Source organism: Dromiciops gliroides, chromosome 4 (assembly GCF_019393635.1).
Source record: "Dromiciops gliroides isolate mDroGli1 chromosome 4, mDroGli1.pri, whole genome shotgun sequence".
Classification (NCBI taxonomy): domain Eukaryota; kingdom Metazoa; phylum Chordata; class Mammalia; order Microbiotheria; family Microbiotheriidae; genus Dromiciops; species Dromiciops gliroides.
In genome coordinates, this window is record NC_057864.1 from 392,427,605 (window position 1) to 392,451,493 (window position 23,889).

The 23,889-nt window shown below is 35.5% G+C and overlaps 1 protein-coding gene across 1 annotated transcript in view; it reads right to left on the minus strand.

Moving 5' to 3' along the window:
• The window catches only part of SYNE1 (spectrin repeat containing nuclear envelope protein 1), a 583,464-nt gene that overhangs the window by 97,584 nt on the left and 461,991 nt on the right, over positions 1-23,889 (minus strand). The window contains 12 exon segments of the mRNA XM_044001388.1: positions 1,286-1,432; positions 2,819-3,001; positions 4,342-4,546; positions 5,058-5,191; positions 8,131-8,301; positions 9,266-9,418; positions 17,834-17,989; positions 18,444-18,620; positions 19,430-19,579; positions 20,471-20,653; positions 21,078-21,210; positions 23,346-23,542. Of these exon segments, the coding sequence (XP_043857323.1) occupies positions 1,286-1,432; positions 2,819-3,001; positions 4,342-4,546; positions 5,058-5,191; positions 8,131-8,301; positions 9,266-9,418; positions 17,834-17,989; positions 18,444-18,620; positions 19,430-19,579; positions 20,471-20,653; positions 21,078-21,210; positions 23,346-23,542 (1,989 nt within the window).

Genomic DNA, 23,889 nt, shown 5'->3' on the forward strand with positions numbered 1-23,889 from the left:
GCTCACGATAATAGGTGCTAGATGACAGAAGGATCTATGATCTGCTTGGGATGGAGGGAGGTGAGGGAGAGGGAAGGTGATTTCTTCTTGAGGGAACAGAGATCCCTCTAGATCCTCAGCATTGGGAAATCCCATCATTTTGTAAGCTCCAATCAGTCTTGTTACTCACACTTCATCACTACCCTTTGTCTCCCTGATTTGAGGGTGAAACCTTAAATATCTCCATTTAAGGAGGAAGACAGGGCTGATATGGCCATGAAGGGGCACTGTGGATAGAGTTCTGAGCATGGAGTCATGAAGATTCATCTTCTTGATTTCAAATTCTGCCTCAGACAATTACTAACTGTGTGACCTGGAAAAACCACTTAACCCTGGTTGCTTCATCTGTAAAATGAACTGGAGAAGGAAATGGCAAACTACCCCAGTATCTTTGCCTAAAAAACCCCAAGTGGACTTGCAAAGAGTTGGACACAATTGAAAAATGATGAACAATAATAATAACACAAGGCTGAATATCTCAGATTATCTCCCTATTTCCCTCCTGGTTATACTTATTTTAGACTTCTTTTACTTCTCCCATAGCACTCCCTTTTGGACTTGTTTGGCTTCTCCACTGTGCCCCATGGCCAGGTTCTCTCCTCCCTTCCAGTTCAGCTTTCTTTTGTATGTTGACTTATCCCATTCGATTTTAAATCCCTTGGGGGCAGGGATTATCCTTCTTTTTCTAGAACAGTACTTGAAATATAGTGGGTGCTTAATAAATGTTTATTGACTATTATTGACTTGAGATCCACCTTCTCCTCCCAACCCTGCAGGGTGGACTAAGTGGTATTTCATACCACTTAAAGGATCAGAAAGTTATCAACTATAATACTTTTGGTTAGAGGGTGTTTGTGTAAGACCCACTATCTGTCCTGCCACTACATCCTAAGGTCCTTTGGGCCTTATAATTTGCCCTATCCCTTCATTCTCCAGACAGTCCAGACATTTGACTTTTTCATGTACCATAAGGACACCTGGGCCTTTTCATCTCACCCCCTCCCACCCCCACTCCCCACCCCCACTCCCCACCCCCCACTCTGAGGACTTCCAAACCATTGTATCTGTCCAGATATCTCTCACTTGTAAGTAGAGTACCAACTTCTTAAGAGTAGGGACTGTCTTCCTTTTCTATTTATATCCTGATGCTTAGCATATAGTAAGTACTAAATAAATGCTTCTTCATTCATTTATTAATGAGAATGTAATGATATAGAAGAATAGGGATGACTTTCCTAATACTTACTTTCAGTTCTTCCATCCTGTCCTGAATTGTTGAGAGGTCAGATGAGTGGTTGGGGTCCTGTCCTTTTAGTACTTCTTTGGCTTCTAAAATCCAGCCCTCCAGACCTTCTAAACTCTTGGAAAATGTTTCATAATCAAGAACTCCAGCCTTTTGCCAAAAAAGAAAAAAGAAATAATAAGATTTAGAATTTTAGAAAAAGTATATTTAGATGTAGTTTATTAATTTGCTTAGGCAATTGTTTCACTTTCCCATCTGGCAAAAGCTTTTCCTGAAAGTCCTGCTATTCTGGATTTTTCAGCTTGAGTATGCCTCCTCTAACTTACTTGTTCTAAAATACAGAATTTCTTTGATCTAGCATTAGCCTTATATACAATTTCCAAATATTCATGTTTCTGTTTAGGATATTACCATCTTTTCAGTCACCCATGTTCACAGCTTCTATGTCATCCTCAACATTTCACTCTCACTCTTCTCACATAACCAATCAATTGCCAAATCTTGTCATTCTATCTCTACATCTCTCACCTTTCTCCTCTCCATTTACACTTGGACTATTTCCATAGCTTCCTAATTGGTCTCCCTAAGATCTACCTCCTCATCAATCTCTCCCCCCTCCCCCCAACCCTTATAGGCATCAAAGTTTTTCTAATGTGTAAGTCAGACCCTGCCGTCTCTCATCTTTGTTCAATCAATTACAGTGGCTCCATATTATTAATAGAATCAAACATAATCACCCCTATTTAGCATTTAAAGCTTTTCACAGACTGGCCCCATGTTACTTCTAGCCTTTTTACACATTATTCACTTCCATACTTTGTCCAGTCATACTAGATTACTAGATGTTCCTTATTTACAATATTTTATCTTCCATTTTTGTCCCTTTGCACTGCGTATTTCCTATACATGGAATGAATCCTCTTCATCTTCACCACTGCCTCTTAGAATCTGACCTTCTTCAAGACTAATGTAACACTCTCCTCTAATTTTCCTCTCACCCACCCAAACTTTAGTGCCTTTTTCTTTATGGTTATCATGCATCAGCCCTGTATGTGCTTTCTATATATCTATATGTCTGTGTTGTGTGTCACCTGTTAGAATCTGTGCTCCTTGAAGGGCAGGGGCTATTTCATTTTTGTCCTGTATCCCCAGTATAGAGTATAAGTGCTTATAGAGCATAAGTGCTTAATAAATACTTGCTGGCTTGACTAACTGATGCAATAGGAAGGAATATAAACTTCAGTGAACAAAGACAGATTTCTATTCTATATCTGTATATGCATGTACACATATATGTATGTACATGTGTATATGTGTATATATGTATATTATATATATATATATATATATATATAATTTTTTTACCTGCTCTTTTTAAGATTTGACCATCAATTATTATTTATTTGGGGGAGGGCTAAGGAGGATTTAGCATTGTCTGGACGATGAATCAATCTACTATTTATAAATATTTCCATATTTAAGCTCAAAGATGAATAAAGGTTCACATCCATGGAGCAGTCTATTTTTTTTTTTTACCTGTAGTAGTTTCTGCTGTTTGCTAAGAGCCTGTTCCAGGGCAGACAAGTGTTGACTCAGAGACAGCTGGTCAGACTGAATGGCCGCTGCTGCAGAAGTATCCACTTGCTGCTTGAGTTGCTCTCCTAGCTCTTGGAGCACAAACAACGAATCCTGAACAGTCTTCTGGCCTTTGAGAAGGTCCTAAATGAGCAGGGAAAACGAAAATGTCTACCATGAAATGACTCTTCATGCAAACCTTTTTACTTTCTTATTATGATCATATAGAAAGTGAGGTCACTTCCCTGTTACAGGATAGGTTTGTATACATATTCGGGCAATCTAAATCTCCTTGCTAACATCCAGGTGTCCTGCAGTGCAGCACTGAATGCAGCACATGTATATATCCCTCAAGGAATAGAACATATTTTCTCTTTATTTATTCCGTAGGGTAAGGGATCTTAACCTGGGACCCATACAGAATACATTAAAAAAAAAGTGTGTGTGTATATATATATATATACACACACACACACACACACACACACACACACACATATATACACATACGTATATACACATATATGTATGTATGTGTATACACACACATGTATATGTATAACACTGTAATTTATTATAATTGGTTTCTTTTGTAAGGATGTGTATTTTACTTTTTACATTTAAAAATAATTTTTCTGCAGAGGGGTCCATTGGCTTCACTGGATAGACAACTAGTTCTACAACATAAAAAAATGTTAAGAACCCTTGGACTTGGTTATGCTCTGAGCTCCCATCTACCTGTGGATTAAGACCTCCACAATTCATTCTAATATATCTATATCTATACATTCAATGGGGAAGGGGAAGCCAGACTTATTTGCCTCATCACTAGAGGTTACATGGGAGATTAAATGAAATAGCTTACTTTAACTGTGACATGAGCATTACAGAAAACTAACTGAAATGATGCTCAGTTTTAAACATTAAACATTGCTCTTGAACTTTAAAAAAGGACAAACCATGAAGGAAGAAAAACTGAAAGAATCTTTCTGGCCTTTTAACGAAAATCAGCTTAGGGATGTTTTTTTTTATTGTTGTTGTTGTTGTTTTGTTTTTGTTTTTGTTTTTTTGCAGGGCAATCAATATTAAGTGACTTGTGACTTGCTCAGAGTCACACAGCTAGTAAATGTCAAGTGTCTGAAGGTATATTTGAACTCAGGTCTTCCTGAATCCAGGGCTGGTGCTTTATCCACTGAGCTACCTAGCTGTCCAATCAGCTTAGGTTTTAAAGCAGTTAAGTATATGAAGGATGTGCACTATGGCACACTTCCTCTCCTAAGGCAAAATCATATCTCATTCAAACAATGTTGTCTCAGAAAGGTGAGTACTTCTTTGGTACCTTTACCTGGACAAAAAAAAAATTATTTTGTATTCTGAGGCATATTCAGACCTCATGCGTAACATTAGGTAAAACTTTGGAAATTAAGCAAACTTGGATTCTGATGAAAGGAAAAGTGGAGAAACACAATGTTTATGCAACATACATTGCAATCTTGAATCCAGGTTGCAACTTCATCATCAACAATATCCTTATTATTTGCTGCCTTCAACAGCTCATTGGTTTGATCCTCCTGCTGTTGAATTGTTGAAGCACACTGTTTAGAATAATCTTTGTATCTTTGCCACAGTTGAAATAAGGCCTTACTGGAATGTAACTGCTCAGCAATCTCTTCTAACAAATTATTCCACCTGGAAATGATAGGAAACATACATACAAATAGGTTAACATGTAGGCTTCTTGATGGCAGGATCTGTTTTATTCTTGTCTCTGAAGCCCTGGTGCCCAGCACATAATAGGCACTTAATGCCCATTGACTGGCTCATTAATCATGATGCAAAATACGATTTTATATTGTGCAAATGGAAATAGTGTACAAACATTCATTTAAAAAAATGAAAAAAGAGTGTTTCAACATTGGTCTATAATTTTATTTTGAAGGTAGAGGATTAGGAATGAAAATATTTTGAGTAGGCAATGGTTCCATTTATGTAGGTAGTAGTTCCAAACCAATCAATGCATTTTCCACTTGCAAAATACATTATTTTTCAACTTGAAAACCAATAGAATGAATGACTACATGGGGACAAAAACCTTGCTAAACTCAAGACCAAAAATCTAAAGATTTCCCATTATATTAGTCAGTGGCATTGAGAATGAGGTCTTTTAAAAAGGCAACACTAGAATTGGCCTATTACATACCTCATATTTACTTCTTTCAAGGTATTGGTAAGTGTTTCTGTCACTGGTGGATGACATTCTTTTAACAGCTGGTTGGTTACAGAACCAAATTTCTGCAAGCTGCTCTCCTGCTTTTCTAGCTCATCCTGTAGACTCTATTCACAAACATAGAACAGACAATTGGTATCTACTGTTAGTACAAAAACTTACACTTTATTATGTATTTAAAAGGAGTAGCAAGTTGTATATAATAGATTTGCAATTTCATGCACAAATTATCTTTTTTTATCCTTCTATGTTATGGAAATGCTTGTTCTAGTTCACAAATTAAAAATAAAATAAATTTTAAACATTGAAAAAGGTAAAATAGGTGCTTGCCAAGTATTTTTGAAATGACAGAAAAATGAGTAACTTTCAAATACATTTTAATTTTTTTTCTTTAATAATATTTCTTTCCACTCAAAGATATGTGCACTAATGATTACAAAAGGGGGTTAGCAGGTAAGTCTAAAATACTGTAGCTAGAGCCAGCTAGCTAATTTAATTTGACAATGTAAAGAAAGTTTGTGTAGATAACTTCCCTTTCAATTCTCATTTCTACTTTGAAGCTGTCACCCTAGAATTAGTCAGTTAGTTAATAAACATTTATTTATTTTGCACCTACTATGCACCAGGCACTGTGTTGAGAGCTTGGAATACCAAGAAGATATTTCTGGCTTTCAAGAAACTTAAAGAGTCTAATGGGGGAGACAAGATGCAAACAACTATGAAGAAACAAGATATATAGAGGTTAAATTGAAAATAACAAAGAGAGGGAAAGCACTAGAATTAGGAAAGACATTAGGTAGAACAAGGGATTTTAGTAGAGACTGAAGGAAGCCAGGAAGCAGAGCTGACGATGGAGAATCATCTTTAGTATGACTGCAAGAGTGTAGGATTTGACATCAAAAGATCATATACTATTCTATTTCTGTCACTAGCTCTGTGACTCTAGGACTATTTCATTTGTAAAATAAAGGGAACTGAAGTAGATGATTTCTAAGGTCCCTTTCTGATCTATAATCTATGGCTGGGCAAGTTACTTAACCCCCATTGCCCTGAAAAAAAAAAAATCTATAATCTATGGCTGGAGCTATGGAGGAATAATCTGAGTATAAGATGCCGCTCTGGACAAGATTCCAAAATCGAGCTCCAGAACAGCAAGACTCTATTATTCTTTGTAGTATCTACAGGAACTCCAGAACATACTTCAGAGAATTAGAATGGAAGAAGCTACCTTATTTCCAGGATAGTTTTTGACTGGGAAGCAGTCTTCACTTATATTTTCCTATAAGAGCAAGCTCTTGGGTGGGTCACAGCCTGTGGGACAGGATGGGATATGATGACAGAGTCAAGAACTCAGGGACCATAAAATAAGGGCTCGTGAGGCCTTAGGAAAATGGGGAAATGGGGGTTAGTTGGAGAGTGGATAATGGAATGATATTCAAAGAAGCTACAGAATAGACTCCAGGCAATATGTAACACCAGATAACATGTTTGTATGTGAATTGGTAAAGTCCAGTGTTATTTTAAAACTATTGCTGACTTGTCTATTATTATTATTAATTTTTTTTTTTTTTGCAGGGCAATGGGGGTTAAGTGACTTGCCCAGGGTCACACAGCTAGTAAGTGTCAAGTGTCTGAGGCCGGATTTGAACTCAGGTACTCCTGAATCCAGGGCCAGTGCTTTATCCACTGTGCCACCTAGCTGCCCCCTATTATTATTATTGTAAGTCACAAAGAAGTCCCTGAATCAAGCAATGGATAAAGAAATGCCAAGAAAACTGTCATTGATACATATGAGGTTCAAGAGAACATTTTAATGTTTTGGATTATGAAATTATTTTAATTCTCCCAAAGTTAACATTATTAATCACACCATCCTCACAATCAATTCATACTAATAAGGATGTACCTGGCATATTCCACTGTATTATGTATTTGGGAACTAAATATTAGTCGGAGGAAGCAAATTCTGTTCAGAAGAATTAGACATTGGATCAGCAGTATTTGAATTTGTGCTAGGCTGCCAGAGTAGGTTAGAAGTGGGGAAAGGTACATTCTGTGCACCTTAGCCCTTAAGTGCCCTTTCCCAACCCTTAATACACACAGTACCTATTCTTCCAAGTACAGATAGCAGCAGATGGAAGAGAGTGGCCGAATTAGATTGGTGGACAGTGTTGAGGACGCGGAGGCAGCAGGTTAGTGGAGGTCGTATGGCTTGACAGGCTACCCTCAGCTATGGCAGGAATGTCATTTTAAATGTTATTACTGATAATGGATACAAGAAAGAACAGAGCACACATGGAACACAGCATTTAGCTTTTTGTGGAAAGCAAAGAAAAGATACTTTAAAAGCTACTTAATAGCTTTTCTATTCCTTTCTATTTGCTTTATTTTTTAATCCCTTAACTTGTGGAGACTGGTGAGAAGACAATAAAAAGAGGAAACTTGAGAGGGAGATGTCAGTGGTGGAAAGCGAACCACAGGAGCATGGATTTAGAGTTGGAAGAGACCTCAGAGGTAAAAAACGAAGGGATTCTGGGATTAGAAAGATTGTAGATTTTGGCAGAAATCTTAGAGGCCAACAAATCCAGTTTTCTCATTTTAGAGATGAAGAAATTGAGTTGCAGAAAGGTTAAGAGACTTGCCCAGGGCCACACACAGCTTGTAACCATCTGAGGTAAGATTTGAAATCAGGTTTTGCTGATTCAATTCCAGCACCCCACCCATGAAACCTCCTAGTTTCAGGCATAAAGCAAACTTTTTGAAATAGTGCTGAGTCATAAACCTGCAAATATTCAGTAATTAATATTTACTTTAGAAAACATAGAAAATAAAATATTCAGAAAACAGTGTCACCTAGTTATGGGATATCTGCTGAAGAAATGGAATCCACAGAAAGGTTTGCTTCAGAAAGAAAGCATGTAAAAATGGTTTTAAAATTTTTAAATGCTTTAGTGTAAAGAATAGGGCTAATAAAGTTGTTGTGCCAACTTCTCTTTTCCATAAGTTTAAAGTCACTGCAATGAAACGTTTAATATTTGCTCCTCACCTGAAGGTTCTCTACTTGCACTTTCACAGCCTCCAAAGAACCAGTAAGCAACCGGAAACGTGAAAGGGAATACCTGGCTTCCATTAGGTAACTGTTTATTTCCTCATAAGCCACTTTGTACACATTCCATTGATCAAACACTGACTGTAGTAATATCTTTAGCTGTCCAACCTTGTGTGGAGAGAATAATACATGGGTAATTACACAAATTAAATGCAAAATAACCCTGACCCTATGCACTGAATCACAAGTCTAGAGCTATTAAAGACTATCTAATGAGAATCAGTCAATATACATAATATAAATCAGGAAGAGGCAAAGCATAGAATTTAAGATGCTCTTTTGTGATCTCTTGGGGATTAACTTTCATAAGTCGCTCAGATGATGAGGCAACTGTGAATATATTTACTATACAGAGATGCATTATCATTTATAGCCCATTACACCAGGCAACATTTGGAAATTGCTAAGAGAAGAGGGATTATACTGATAAATGTGGCTTAGTCAGTACAAACTTGACAGAGAGAACAACTTTTGCAACCCTATATCTTTATCTATAGTCAGTGCGTAAGAGCCTATGACCTTCAAATCAGGTTTATCCAACAGAATTTAGGGGAAGGTTTTTAAAAATGTCACCCTCCAAAATTAGAGTTGACAAGAATCAGGCATTCTGCAGAATTAACTCAACCTAAAGTATGTTTTATTCGAGAAACTAATTTCTGGAATCTCTTCAAGGGACTAGAGTAATTTTTTTTCAAATCTAATCAAGAAGACTAAAATTAAAAATAAGGTGTGATCTAATAAATGTAATTTGCCCCTAGCCCATGGAAGAAAGGAAGTGGTACAAAGGTTCTAGGAAATGTGAATTTATGAGTTTTTTTACTGTCAAGATGGTCATGATCTCAAGATCACTAGATTTTAGAGATGCTCTAAAAATCTTGATGTAAACTTTATTATCTTTTTCTTTTTCAGGCCAATGAGGGTTAAGTGACTTGCCCAGGGTCACACAGCCAGTAAGTGTCCAGTATCTGAGGCTGGATTTTGAACTCAGGTCCTCCTGAATCCAGGGCCAGTGATTTATCCATTGTGCCACTTAGCTACCCCCATTATCTTTTTTTTTAATATACATTATTACCATGTGGTCTAAGTTTGCCCAGTAATGGTTGAGCTCTTGCAGGTTACTCATGACGACACCAGACACATCCTTTTTGTTCTTAATCAAAGAAAGTCCACTCTGTTCAATTTTTTCTATTTCTTTTTCTTTTGCTTTAATTAAATCTTCCAATTCCTAAAAAAAAATATAAAAAAAGATGATGAATTAGTAGAATTTAATTTGGGTACAATTAAGTCTTAGGTAACAGAGGATTAAAAATGATTATCAAGTTTTTTAAAAGGTGTTCACTAATCCAAAAAGCTACTAGTTCTTCCTTCTTCAATTATTCTACATTTAACCTTGTATAGATTTTGAATCAAGTTATATGTGTACATGTTGCATCCCCACAGAATGTAAATTCCTTAAGGACTGTTTTATTTCTGTCTTTGTAACCCCAGTGTCTAGCATAGAATCTGGTAAATAACTAAAACTTTTTTTTTTTTTTTTGCAGGGCAATGGGGGTTAAGTGACTTGCCCAGGGTCACACAGCTAGTTAAGTGTCAAGTGTCCGAGGCGGGATTTGAACTCAGGTACTCCTGAATCCAGGGCTGGTGCTTTATCCACTGCGCCACCTAGCTGCCCCACTAAAACTTAATAAATGACTTTTGAATGAAGAAATGAATGAGTATAAAGTAGTTTAAAGATTACACAGGTAGAGCTTATTTGACCTGATTATATGAAAACTGTTACAGTCAAAATAAGGTAACTGTGGCACAAAGTTCCAAGCATGATCAATTTATGAGTAAAGTATGAATTTACCAATAAATAGGATTTCAGCTTCTTCAGCAATGCTAAGACCCTGAATGAAGGGGATAGCTGTCTTGTATAGTTTTGGGGAATACATAACAAAGAACAAGGTTTCTCATAGGTGAGGAATACGTTATGATTGATTACAAGAGCTTAACATCATGAATGGTGAAACCAATATGATTGGTTCCAGAGTTGTGGAAATTGGGAATGAGGAGCTAGCAACAACCCCTTCCTTCCCTCCTGTGACTAAATAAATGTTCACTGTTTGAGTCTACCTGCAAGGTTAGAGATAGTTGAACAGACTTCTTTGGATAACAAACCAGACATCCTTGAAGGATAGCTTGATGGTATAAATATAATAGTCCAAACTGCCTTTTATCCACTGGCATCCTTCAAGGATAACAGATTTCCTTGAGGCAAGAATAGAACGGTGATTAACAGGAGAACCGGATTTCTAAATTTAACCTATTACCCACCAGCTGAATTTCTGAACTAAATTCAGAGACAAACAGTCATGATTTAGGCAGTTATAGGACATAATCAATTAATTGTAAATGTGATTAATTAAAAGATGATAAAGAATCAATCAGATCATTTCAAACTAAAATGATAGATTAGATGTTGTTACAATGGGAAGGAACCATGCATGACAATGGGATAAAGTGCAGACAATGTACTTTCTTGATATCTATCAGATCCCTGTATTCTTGTTAAACATCAAAATGTTGCTGACCTTATCTTTAATATATAGTAGTATAGTCATAATCCCATGGGGAATTTTCTTTGTCTATAATTTGTATTCAATTTATAATTCCAACTGAAATAGGGATAATATGAAAAATGTATAATTTATTGAATAAAAATACAGTAGACTTCATAGCTCTAATGTTCAGAGCCCTCATATGGGGTATGCCTAGGGTTTAAACTCGGGTGTTGTTGTTCAGTAAGTCAGTTGTGTTTGACTCTTTGTGACCCTATGGACCATAGCACACAAATGCCATCCATGAAGTTTTCTTGGTAAAGATTTTGGAGTGGATTGCCATTTCCTTTTCCAGTAGATTACGGCAAAGAGAGGTTAAATGATTTGCCCAGGGTAACACAGATAGTTTAAGTGTCTGAGGTTAGATTTGAACTCAGGTCTTCCTGACTATAGGCCTAGTGCTCTATACATTGAGCCACCTACTATACATCTATTCCTCTATTCACTATGCCACCTAAAAGCTAGACAGAATATATATAATTGAAATGGAGCCCTAAAAAGGTACTATGAATGAATATTCTTTAAAAGTAAAATTTTATTAATGTACTAATTTTGACACTATGATACCTGGATTCAAATCCTGCCTCAGACACTTACTGGCTATGTGACTTTGGGACAAATGAAATTTTCTTGGCCTCAATTTCTTCATCTGTAAAACAGGCATAATAACAGTATCATCTACCCTAAAGGATTGTTGTGAGGTTCAAATGAGATGACATATCATGTATTATGCAAAGCTTAAATTACTATAGGAATTTTATCTATGATGGTGAATCATATGAAAGTAAAAATGGATGTTTAGAAAAGTTTGTGAAAAGCAGAATGAACCAAAAATCACCTCAGTTTATATTTTTAATAAACAGGTTTTTTCTTACCTTAAAAATCACTCTTTTTTTCCCCCACTTCCCATACTTTTACTGAGACAACTGCAAATAATTATCCAATCACATTGCTAACATTGGCATAATATTCAGTTACTGAAAATTTAATATTATGCATCCAATGCTATTAATATAATTAAGTGAATAATGTTATTCATGATCACAAGTCATGACTTGGGAACATATTGCTAAAATACCCTAGGCACAGTTTAACTCATTAAAACACATAGTCAAATATATTTGATATGATCATATTAATATATTTACTATGATCATATTAATCAAATATATTTGACTATGTTTTTTAATGAATATAGCCACAAGTAGTTGACAGCTGAAATGAAATACAATGTTTTTATTTTCAACCAGCTTTTATGTTGGTTTAAATTAAGTCTCTTCACATTTTGTGTGTATGTGAAACATTAAAGAAAAGATGTTAACAAAACCAGAGCTTGAAATCTAGACAACTAATTTTAGTGTATTTTACCAGATTATAATATCTGGGAAGATATATATCTCAGAAGAAATAACAAATCTTACCAAGGTTTAGGGTATTGTCTTTTTGTTTTGTTTTGTTTTTAGTGAAGCAATTGGGGTTAAGTGACTTGCCCAGGGTCACACAGCTAGTAAGTGTTAAGTATCTGAGGCCGCATTTGAACTCAGATACTCCTGACTCCAGGGCCGGTGCTCTATCCACTGAGCCACCTAGCCGCCCCTGGTTTAGGGTATTGTCAAATCAAACCTTTATGTTACACCATGATGCGATGAGTGATAACCTTAAATTAATCATGCAGACTACTTTCTTTCTGTCACTTGTTTCAAAGAAATGTGTCTGTATTGAAATAAACACATTTAAAAGTCTCTACTCTTCAGAGAGTCATTCACTTTTGATTGAAATTAAGAAAGACTGGGGCAGGGGCAGCTAGGTGGCATAGTGGATAAAGCACCAGCCCTGGATTCAGGAGTACCTGAGTTCAAATCTGACCTCAGACACTTGACACTTACTAGCTGTGTGACCCTAGGCAAGTCACTTAACCCCCACTGCCCCGCAAAAAACAAACAAACAAACAAAAACAAAAAAGAAGAAAGATTGGGGCAGCTAGGTGGCACGGGGGTAGAGCACCGTCCCTGGAGTCAGGAGGACCTGAATTCAAATCTGACCTCAGACACTTGACACTTACTAGCTGCATGACCCTGGGCAAGTCACTTAACCCCAATTGCCTCACCAAAAAAAAAAATCAAGAAAGATTATTACAATATTATTATTTGGCAAGGCTTTTGTTATTTTTACAAGACAAATAAAAGAGGGGAGAAAAAAGAGAAAAACAAAAAAATAAAAACAATAAAGACAATTGAAAGACTAAAAGAGAAGCAGGAAAACAGAAGGAAGAAAAATGATAGAAAATATATAGTAATATACATATTTTGAGCTTTTTGGCAATGATGATTACAACAATAATACAACAAAAATTGTCATCTTATTAGGTCTGTAATACAAAAAGATATCCTGGAGATATCCTCCATATTCTAAATAGAATTTTGGAATATCAATTAACTTGTCAAGTTCAGATTCATAGTTCTATTTAAGATAGTCATGTTATTGATCAATGAGAAATGAGGGGAAAAATTATCTCAGACTACCCTCTTTTGTCCAATTTATATAGCCATGACTAATGTATTCCCTAGTTTTTCTCCATGCTCTTTTCAGACAATAAAAATGTACTTTTAATTTTAAGAATATTTATGAAATATGTGAATATTGGCCTGTCTTTTATTTTCTTTGTGCTTTTATGTGCTTCCTTTTTAGTTTTGTGGCACCCTTACTTTTGTGATCACTGATTTTGGTAAAAAGTGGAAAGCTTTTTGCATGGGCTATATATGTAGAAAATAATGCACATGTTCTTCCTAATCTTTGTTGTCTTATCAGTCCACATATACATTCAATCAATGATATTTATTTTAATTGATAAATTTCAACTTACTCCATTGGTTTTTTTCTTGCATAATTTATACCCTCCTAAGAATAATAGCAGAAGGGAAGTTCTCAATATAATCTGGAACACTAACCCTACATATTTTCCCAGGAGAGTTCTTGTTTTTGAATTCTCTTATTGCTTAGTTTAATTTTACTGGTTTTACAAAGTATTGTGAAAGCTCTCTCTTCTGAGATGTAATTATGCTTATTATTGATTATTTGCATTTTGCTTTACTGATATGAAAGACATAAGCAGTGTAAAGTTTTTTTAAAACAGTATAGGATGGGAGGGGCTTGTTTTCTTAATTTAAAAAAGAGAAGATATATAATGGTTTAAAAAAAACCTTTTATAATTGGGAAAGCTGACTGACAAAAGCTAATATGATTAATTTTCAAGCTCTCAACAGAGCAGCATTTCTCACTATTCTTGTTATACTGTTCTGCTATTGGTTTTCTCAGATACATTTTATGTGTTTGAACATACCCTCTACAAAAGCCTAGGAAAAATGTGTTGAAAAATACTAGGTACTTGAACAAAAGCCCTGTATGGCTAACAAGTGAATTAAAGAAGAACTTTGAAAGGATTAAAAGAAAAAGATTTGTATCTTTATATTCACAGATATATATCTGGAGAGATTATACAAGTGATTATTTTTTAAAAGGAGGTAATCTGGTATAAGCATGGGACTGGGAGTCAGAATATAAATTCTGATTCTAGCTCTGCCCTTAACTAAACTATGACAGTGGCTAAATAACTTCCTCTTTCTGATCTTCACTTTATATAAAATGAAGGAGAATGGGTTAAATAACTTGCAAAGTCCCATTCAGGTCAAACATTCCATAATTACATACAAGTTTAAGTCTGCAGTGGATGAAGATCAGATATAAAATAGGCTTAAAAAACCACATTCGTTCTGCATATACTTTTCAAAGGACTTAAAAGCCAATAGTGCAGTTCTTTAATTTTACAGCTAGAAAGTCAGTGGGAACACTGGATCACAGTCCAAAAAGTTCTTTAGGGGATGATGAGGATATAGGAGAATCTCTCCATTCCTGAATTCTCTTGAAAGTATATGGGTCAAGGGGGCAGCTAGGTGGCACAGTGGATAGAGCACCGGCCCTGGATTCGGGAGGACCTGAGTTCAAATATGACCTCAGACACTTGACACTTACTATCTGTGTGACCCTGGGCAAGTCACTTAACCTTCATTGCCCCGCAAAAATAAAAAGAAAAAAAGTGTATGGATCAGAAGTATTTGAACAAAGTGGTGAAAGCATGGGGTGTCCTAGACCAATATTAATTTAAGTATAAATCACAAATTGAGTGGAATCTTAAGAATCAAAGCATTATCAGCAAATTAAATGGTAAAAATTAAGGAACTGTTAGGCCAAATGTGCAACCAGTTAGAAATGTTTACCAGATCAGAGAGCTACTAGATTACTAATGATTCCTGTTCCTTGGGGAGACAACTCTAGGCAGGTAAATCTGTTGGCTGTCAAGCTGGTAGAATCAGTTATCAAGGATAGTAACAAGAACATAAGTATAATCCTGTGGACCTTTTGGGGCAGAGTTGGAAGGGAGGGAAATAAGTATATGCTAAGAGTAGAAAGAAATCATGCTGAAATCTGCTTAAATTTGAAGGTGTAAATTTTAGGCTTTCCCCTTTGACAAAGGTTTTATCAGAAAGTTGAAAATTGTGTTACACTTGGGTTAGGAAGAATGTTTGCACATGGATAGAGATCTTGTTTAGAGACATGAACCAAAATGTAAGGGATAACGGTCATTTCTGTGGATGGGATAATAACAGGATTCCTAGAAGCAATAATTTAACGTTTTTACAAATGAAATATCAAAGTTTATGGGTGACACTCAGCTTTTCTGGGTAGTAAAATACCAAGTCTGTGGGGATATGCTTCAGGAAAATTTCATGAGGTCTAAGTGAGGAAAAAAGATGACAGATGAACTTCAGTGTGAGCAAGTGTCAATAATGTACCTTAAAGGGTAAGCTGTTAACATCTAAGGAAGAGATCTGAGAATCATTACCTCTTTCTTGAGGACAATATTGCTATAGCTTTAAAAGTCAGAAAAGTGGAAGCAAAATTCATTAGGCAGGGAATTGAAAACAAAATGAAAAACATCCAAACCATGACTCATCTACACTTGCAATATATGCAATTTGATTTGCTTAGGAAGGACAAAGCCAGAGACCAGACCAGCAGGGAAACAAGCAAGATAGGTACTGATGGGAGTTTCTGTGAGGATAGACAAAAATGAAAAATAAATTTTGTCAAAGGCTGAGTGGATATGATCAAAATTTGTGAAATTATGGGAAGAATTACTGAAGATGACCTTTTCCGCCAAATCTTGGAATACTAGAACCAGAGAGTACCCCCTTTGAAGCTTGAAAGAATTTTAGAAAAGCTTAAGTTCTCCTTGACAGTGACTGGCACACTTTTGGGGCATGATAATGAGGTGGTTTGGAGGTAAAAAGTACAGGTTCAAGAAAGATTTACATTAATTTATGAAAGGTAGATCCATAATAAGTTATTAAGATAAATTAGGGTGGAACATGTCAAGCTTTTTGAAGTTGCTTCAGCAAGAATAGCCATGTTTTCTCACAATGGCCTTTGGTTGTCACTATCAAAATACTAGGCTGAGTGGATCATTGGTCTGACCAAGGATGGTGTGCTTCATATAGAATTGATGGAGAAATGAATAAGTGTCTGGACAATTGAGCCTGTTACATTCTTCACTCTTCATGGTACATGCTTTATAGTTGCCCCATAACGAGTGTTTGAAATTGTATCTTATCCAAAGCTGTGTGTGTGTGTGTGTGTGTGTGTTTTCTTAAGGAGTTTTCAGAGTAGTCCCACTTGCAAATTAATTGCATCTGTCTAAGCTTTTACCAGTAGGAACTTTGTCCAGCTGAATAAGGGATGGGTTTATATAAGGGAATTGGTCCCTGAGCTGCTGTTGTGTGCCCTTGTCTTATATTTGGCTCCAGAATCCATTGTCTAGCTGCACATGTGCTTAATGAAAACATAACAGTTCAGTTTTCTTAAAACAGTCTTTCAATCTATATGTGCTAATCTGAGGGGAAAAATGAAATCTGGTTTGTTCACAAAGCTAAGTTGGCACCACTGTGAATAGGCAGTTCTGTCTACCTAACATGACTTTCCTACTCTTGAGATGAGTTAATGAAGGTAGTGTGTCTTTCTTTGTCCCTTCTTCCCCCATTGCTCAGTGGATAGTAGATAAATGTAATTTTGCTACAAAAATTATCCTTGAGTAAACAGACTGGCTTACCTACTGAGCTTGATCTCCATTCAGAGGATACCTTTGGAAATTTTAAACCTGTAGGCTGAATTCAGGTGCCATTTTTGGAGAGGAGGGAGGTGGTGTTCTTTATAGCAAGATCATATGGTGTTGACTCCAATTATGGGTTTACCCAGGAGCGCCAGGTGTTTTACACTAGCAAGAATTGGGAATCACTTTCAGAAGACTTTGTTTTTCTATGGACCATGAAGATTATGGAGGAACAGATTTTTTTGCTAAGGACATAATCTAGTTTTGTAAACCTCAACCACGGAACTTCAGAATAATAGAGTGAACTTGCAGTTTAAAGGGATCCTTTGGCAAAGTGGCAACACTTCTTTTTTAACTGCTTTTAGTTCAAATCTAAAAATGTCATCTTTTGTCAAAAAGGTTCAATCCGTTCCCTGCCTCATGCTTGTAAGCATGTCAAAAACAATCCACAGTAAATGCCATAAATATGAACTGCAAGGGAAAATGGTACAATCTTAGTGAATGAGAATTGAAATCAAAAGGTTTTGCTGTCCGTATTAGAATGTTCTAAAAATGTCAAGGCAGTTGCTTGTGTCTAACTGTGAACAAATAAAAATTTATTGTTTTGCACTAAAAAAACCAACCAAACAAAAAAAAAAACCAGTATAGGATGGGAGGGGCTTGTTTTCTTAATTTAGAAAAGAGAAGATATATAATGGTTTAAAAAAAACCTTTTATAATTGGGAAAGCTGACTGACAAAAGCTAATATGATTAGTTTTCAAGCTCTCAACAGAGCAGCATTTCTCACTATTCTTGTTATACTGTTCTGCTATTGGTTTTCTCAGACACATTTCATGTGTTTGAAATGGAGCACAAATGAGTTAACTGCTTGGTTACCTGGCAGTCTTTCATTGCATTCTGAACTGAAGCCTGGTCTCCAATTCTATGCTGTTGCTTAAGTTTCTTTTCTTGGGTTTCAAACCAGCTTTTTAGACACTGCACATTATTTTCAAATTCTGTCCAAGATTCCAATAAACCTTCTAGCATCTGGATCTGCATCAACAGAAAATAAAAGAACATGAATGCATTTACCATAGGCAATTAGTAAATATATTTCAGAATTAAAATTTTCAAAGGGTGATGTTTCAAAGGGTGATCAAAACTGCATCCTGACAATTTAATATCCCCCCCAGACAAGATTAATTATGTAAAGTATGAAATAATGCTTATGTTTAGGTAGCTATTGGCTATCTGAAATTCACCTGTCTCATAAAGCCAAAATCCATTAAGATATGCAAGTATATTTTTTTATAATTTAAAACATGAATGGTCCAAAGCAAAAGAAAAAATGGATTTCAAGAGGCCATGTAGAAATTGTATTTTTGCCATATACCTGGGGCTTATTGGAATAAATAGCCCACTCACTTAATGACTACTCTTGGAAAAGGTTGTACATGTTATTGTGGTTTTTAAGGGAAGACAAATAGCAATGTGTCACTTTGCTTACCTTTTCAGTTACTAGACTTTGCAAGATTTGCCAGTGTTTATTCATTGCTCCAAGCTGCTCAGCAAAATCTGTCTTATCACTACGCTTACTTTCCACATCCTGACTGGTGATTTGTAGCACTGACTGATTCACAAAATCCACTGTCAACTGTTTACAATTGATGTCAATCTTAAAACCCTAAAAGAAGAAAATAGAGAATGTATGAAATGACACATTTAAATATATCTTCTCATTTGAAAAGCTGTTACTTTTTAAGTGCTACAAAGTAGTATTGTCATTACCATATTTTAATCCAAATGGTATAAAAATGGTGAAAATTTATATGACTCATAATTTTCAGACAGTTTTTGTTTTGTTTTTCATTTTTAAATATAAGACAGAGGGGTTAGAAAAAACACATTTTTAAACTTCACAGATAGTTTCATTTGTATGGATAGAAGAATTGTCATTTAGCATTGTTTTAATTTTAAAAATTATTTTAAAAAACATTTTTTTAAGAGTTCATAGTGAACAACCTCCATATAACTACCACATATAACTACTGACTGGGAAGCTATTCTTTGACCATTTTATTCATTTCTCAGAATAGCTGAACCAGAATATCAAATAAAAACATACACATGTGTACATGCACATGTACATCTTTATATATATGTATATATAACACATATGCATATACATTACATGATCACGTGCATAGGTGCAGTGTATATACACACAAGTACACATGCAGATATGTGCACAGGCATATGTATGTACATATTTGCCTATATATGCATGTGTATGGGTACAATAAATATATATGTGCATGAGTATATGTGTCTGTATGTATGTGTGTATATACATTAACCTGATTAGTCTATAGCTCCTTAATATATATACAATGGTAATTTTATTATACATTGAGATTTGTCCTCCCATCTGACAATCTTAACAAAAATCCCTACATTTCTTTGACACAAAGGTAAACCTTTCCTTTTATTTACCTTATATTTCTGTAGGTATTCATTTATTGCTTTGTGTCCCACAGCATTTTTAATTTTTTCTTCATCCTCCTGGATAACACTTTCCATAAGAGAAATCCAGCTCATGACTTCAGTGATAGCATGACGTGAAGGTAATTTATCCATTTGCAGCTGTTAAGGTATTATGTAGAGCAAGACACAAGTTTTAAAATTCAACTCAATTCCTTTTAACTTGTAACCCCATGCTAAATTTTATTTATAAACGAACTGTCTCTCCAGAAAGCTCCTACGTATCTTAATTCCAATAATAGCTTTCAAATTACGTCATTAAAATACTGAAAAATAAAAACTATCTTATGCTCAAATTTAAGTACTTCATAAACATTAAATTAATTCTAACACCAGCACGAAGTAAATAATTTCTCATTTTTTCCTTTTCAAAAATTTTTTGGAGGAAAGGTATTAAAAACTATAGAAAATTCATTTGAGGGGCAGTTAGGTAGCACAATGGGTAAAGCACTGGCCCTGGATTCAAGAGGACCTGAGTTCAAATCCGGCCTCAGACACTTGACACTTACTAGCTGTGTGACCCTGAGCAGGTCACTTAACCCTCACTGCCCCCCCCAAAAAAAAAAAAGAAAAAAAAAAGAAAATTCATTTGATAATATATTTTACTATGTCATTAAATCGTTCGATATTCAATCTCAGGACAGTGCAAACAAAAACAAAATACTAAAATAACAAACCAGAGCCAAAAACAAAAGACACAAGCCCCTTAATTTTTGGCACTTTTGAAGTAGTTCTTCAAAATTCAATCAGATCCTAAAATGGCATTTCTATGCTAAATTGTGGTTGTTATTACTAATTCATGGGGTCATTTTTCTTTCCAATCAAGAGTAGGGATTAGTGGAGTAAGATAAGGTTTATTTAAGGTAAGATTGAAAAGAAAGAATAATGTATTTCATCTATGCTTTTGATCAATACTTCCCCTGCCTGGCCCCCATGGAGAAATATTTATTCAGTCATATTAGACTAAAGTAAAAGAGTGTTTTCATTACATACCTGATGCAACTTTTCTTGTACCACTGGAATGTGTGCCAGCAGTTCTGTCCACTGACTGTCAATCTGGGACAGCCCAGAACGAAGTGCTGCCGTGTCCACTTTCTTCAGTCGAAGAAGCTGGTTTCCTGTGCTAAGAACGGAGGATTTCTGGGAGGACTTTGCTTCAACTTCTTTAGAAAATTCCTAAATGAAGAATTAATTGAGCAAACAAATGTCACCTAACTAAAAATGTGTTAGTTGCACAAGTGGAGAGATGATGTTTAAGAAGGGCCTTCCATTAGATTTAATAATTGCTTTTTAGGCCTCTATATTACATTAATTCTGTTTTGGGCATTATAGGGGCAATTTAAAAAAGCATATTAAAAAAAAGGATAGTCCTTGCCCTACTATGAAGGCTATGTATTTTAGAGGATGTTATTCTGGAATAAAATTAAAAGGGAACAATTTGAGAATAGAAAGTTAAGGGCATTTATGTTGCCTAGTGATTAAATGCATACCCACAAGGTAAGTAATCACTGATTGCTTTACTCAGGTTTACATGGTTGATGGAATTACATAGAGAAGGATCACATGTGATTAAATGGCTCAGACTCTTAAAATGTCTTACCAGGAAAGAATTCAGATGATCTCGAACCATTTCTAATTCTTGTGGAACTGTCACTGATTGCTGATTCCAAAATTCCAGCCTATCCTTTGCAGACTGCAGCCAGTGAATGAGTTCAGCAGATTCACTTTGATATCTGTAAGAAAGTTAATGACAGGAAAATATATAAATGTGCATGGAGGGGCAGCTAATGAAAGAGTATGGTACAGAGTCAGAAGGCCTATTTTTGAAATTTAGCTCCTCTGTTTTCTAGATCGTTGATCAATACATCATTTAAATTCTCTGAGTCTAAATTTCCTTATCTGTAAAATGGAGGTTATTCTTGTACTGACTAACTTATAAGGCTGCTGTGAGGAAAGTCCTTAGTAAATGTAAAATCAATATTATAAACAATATTAATAAATATATCAAGTAATAATTGTGCCTAGTAATATAAATCATGATAATAAATTTAAATTTACAAAGTAAAGAATAATTAATTAAAAGCAAGAATTCTCATTATTAACAATGTTAGCAGGTTTAATAGAGGACAGTTGATGAAAATGCACAGGGAGGTGAATAACTACATCCATTACCTCATCTTGACTCTGACACCGGGCTTTACTACTTGTTGTCAGTATGATCTTGGACAAGTCATTCTAACTTAGTTTCCTCATATATAGGATTAGAGGGTTAGTCTAGATGATCACTAAGGTCCCTTTTATTCTAAGTCCTATAATCCAGTAACTTTGGGCAAATCATAAAACACAAAGGCTCATTAAATTTGAATTTGCTTACCAATAAATGAAAGATAATACTATTTGTTTCTTTCTCTTCAACACAGAGATGCCATTTTATTGGCATAAAACAAAAAGATGGCACTTTGGGATATGAGTTGGGTTTTGTTTTTTGTTTTTTGGGGTTTTTTTGTTGTTTGTTGGGTGGCAGGGGGTGGACACATGATTTTACTAGTTTAGGAAACTCTGAGTATGGAAACTCCCTCTACTAATGTAAATCAGAAAGGGGAAGCAACAGGTGGAAGATACAAAGGCAAATTTAGGCTTGATGCTATAAATATTTTCAAAATAATAATCCAAAATGTAAGGTACTAAGTTCCCCTTCTAGTGGAAGACTTCAAGCAATTGGGATGGTGAGTTCCCCTTTCAGTGGAAGACTTTAAGTAACCAATCACTTGTTGGTTATGCTGCAAAGATATGTTTTTGAGGAGGGGGGTGTGTATCAATTGAATTGGTTGTGTTCTGATATACCTTTCAATTCTGAAATTCTATGACTCATCTGCAGCTTTTGGTCAGTGAGTTGCCTGGGATACCAAAAGCTTAAGTGAGTTTTTATGGTCACAAACCCAGTCTGAGTCAGACATGACTTAACTCCAGGCTTTCCTAATGCCAACATTAGTCATCTATCTACTATGGAATTGCAGATCCAGAATTAGGAAGGACCTCAGATGTCATGCAGCCCATTGCCCTCATTTTATAGATAAGGAACTGAGGAGTATAAAGGCTAAGGGACTTAGCCAAAGTCACAGAATGATTTTATCTCAGTTCTTTTGAGTCCAAAGTCTGTGTTATTTCCCCTGTATCATGCTGCCTCTCACATGCTAAACTGCCTCTCACAAGGTGGAATACAAAGATAAAATGTTAACTTACACAGAATTACTCTGTATACCCCTTACTTGTTTCCTCTTTAAAGCTGTTTTCTGCTTAATCAACTATTACTTTTTATCCATAAAATTTCCTTCTATTTCTTTTTTCAGTCTTTTAGAAAGTACTCCTTTATGAATATAAACAGGCAGGAGGTATTAATTTAGCCCTAAGTAGTTTATCGCTTATACAAAATGTATACTAATGAATACCTGATTTTAATTAATGGGAAAGTCATTAAAGCCAAACACCATGTAAGTCTTCTTCTTTTTCTTTTTTTTTTTTTTGCTGGGCAATGAGGGTTAAGTGACTTGCCCAGGGTCACACAGCTAGTAAGTACCAAGTGTCTGAGGCTGGATTTGAACTCAGGTCCTCCTGAATCCAGGGCTGGTGCTTCATCTACTGAGCCACCTAGCTGCCCACCATGTATGTCTTCTACAAGTTAGGTACTAATAAAGACAATAGGGGCCAAATTGTACTAACTAGAAGATGCTAGGTACAACAAGTTATTAGCTCTTGTTGTACAACTTATTAGGTACCTACCGTTTTTAGAATACTGGGCTACACACTGGGGTTGATACAAAGTTTAGATAAAACACAGCCTGTGATCTTAGAGAGCTTATATTATTACCTTGTCCAGTGTTTCAGTATCGTCTCCAATCTGTGCAATTCTTTAGTAATCTTGTTGGCAGTATTTAGCCAATGTTCTCCAAGTTGATTTAGCTGGCTTTCTAAATCTGAACAGCTAATGGAAATCAGCAGTCTTTTTCCATCATCCAATACCTGGTATAATTTTGGCTGATATTCAGACAAGCTTGATTTCAGCCGCTAAAATGATGGAAAACATTAGGTCAGGAAGTTTACTGCTTCCCCACTCCCAGCCTTGACTCTTATACTTTCTCCAATGCTCCCAAAGTACCCATTATTGATACTAAATCTAGTTATACTCTGTGCTACAACCACATTGAAAATTTCAACTTTCCATTAATAGCTAAGCTCTAATCTTCTCCTTAGTTTTCAGCTTGATTAAACATACATTTATGTAGTAAATACAGACATTTGTCCAAGTCAATTAACTGAAACCGCTAATGATCAGGTTCCATGATAAACTGGAGAAAATGTTCAACGAAGAAAAAAAATCAGGACATAGATATAGTCTGAAAAAAGAAAACTAA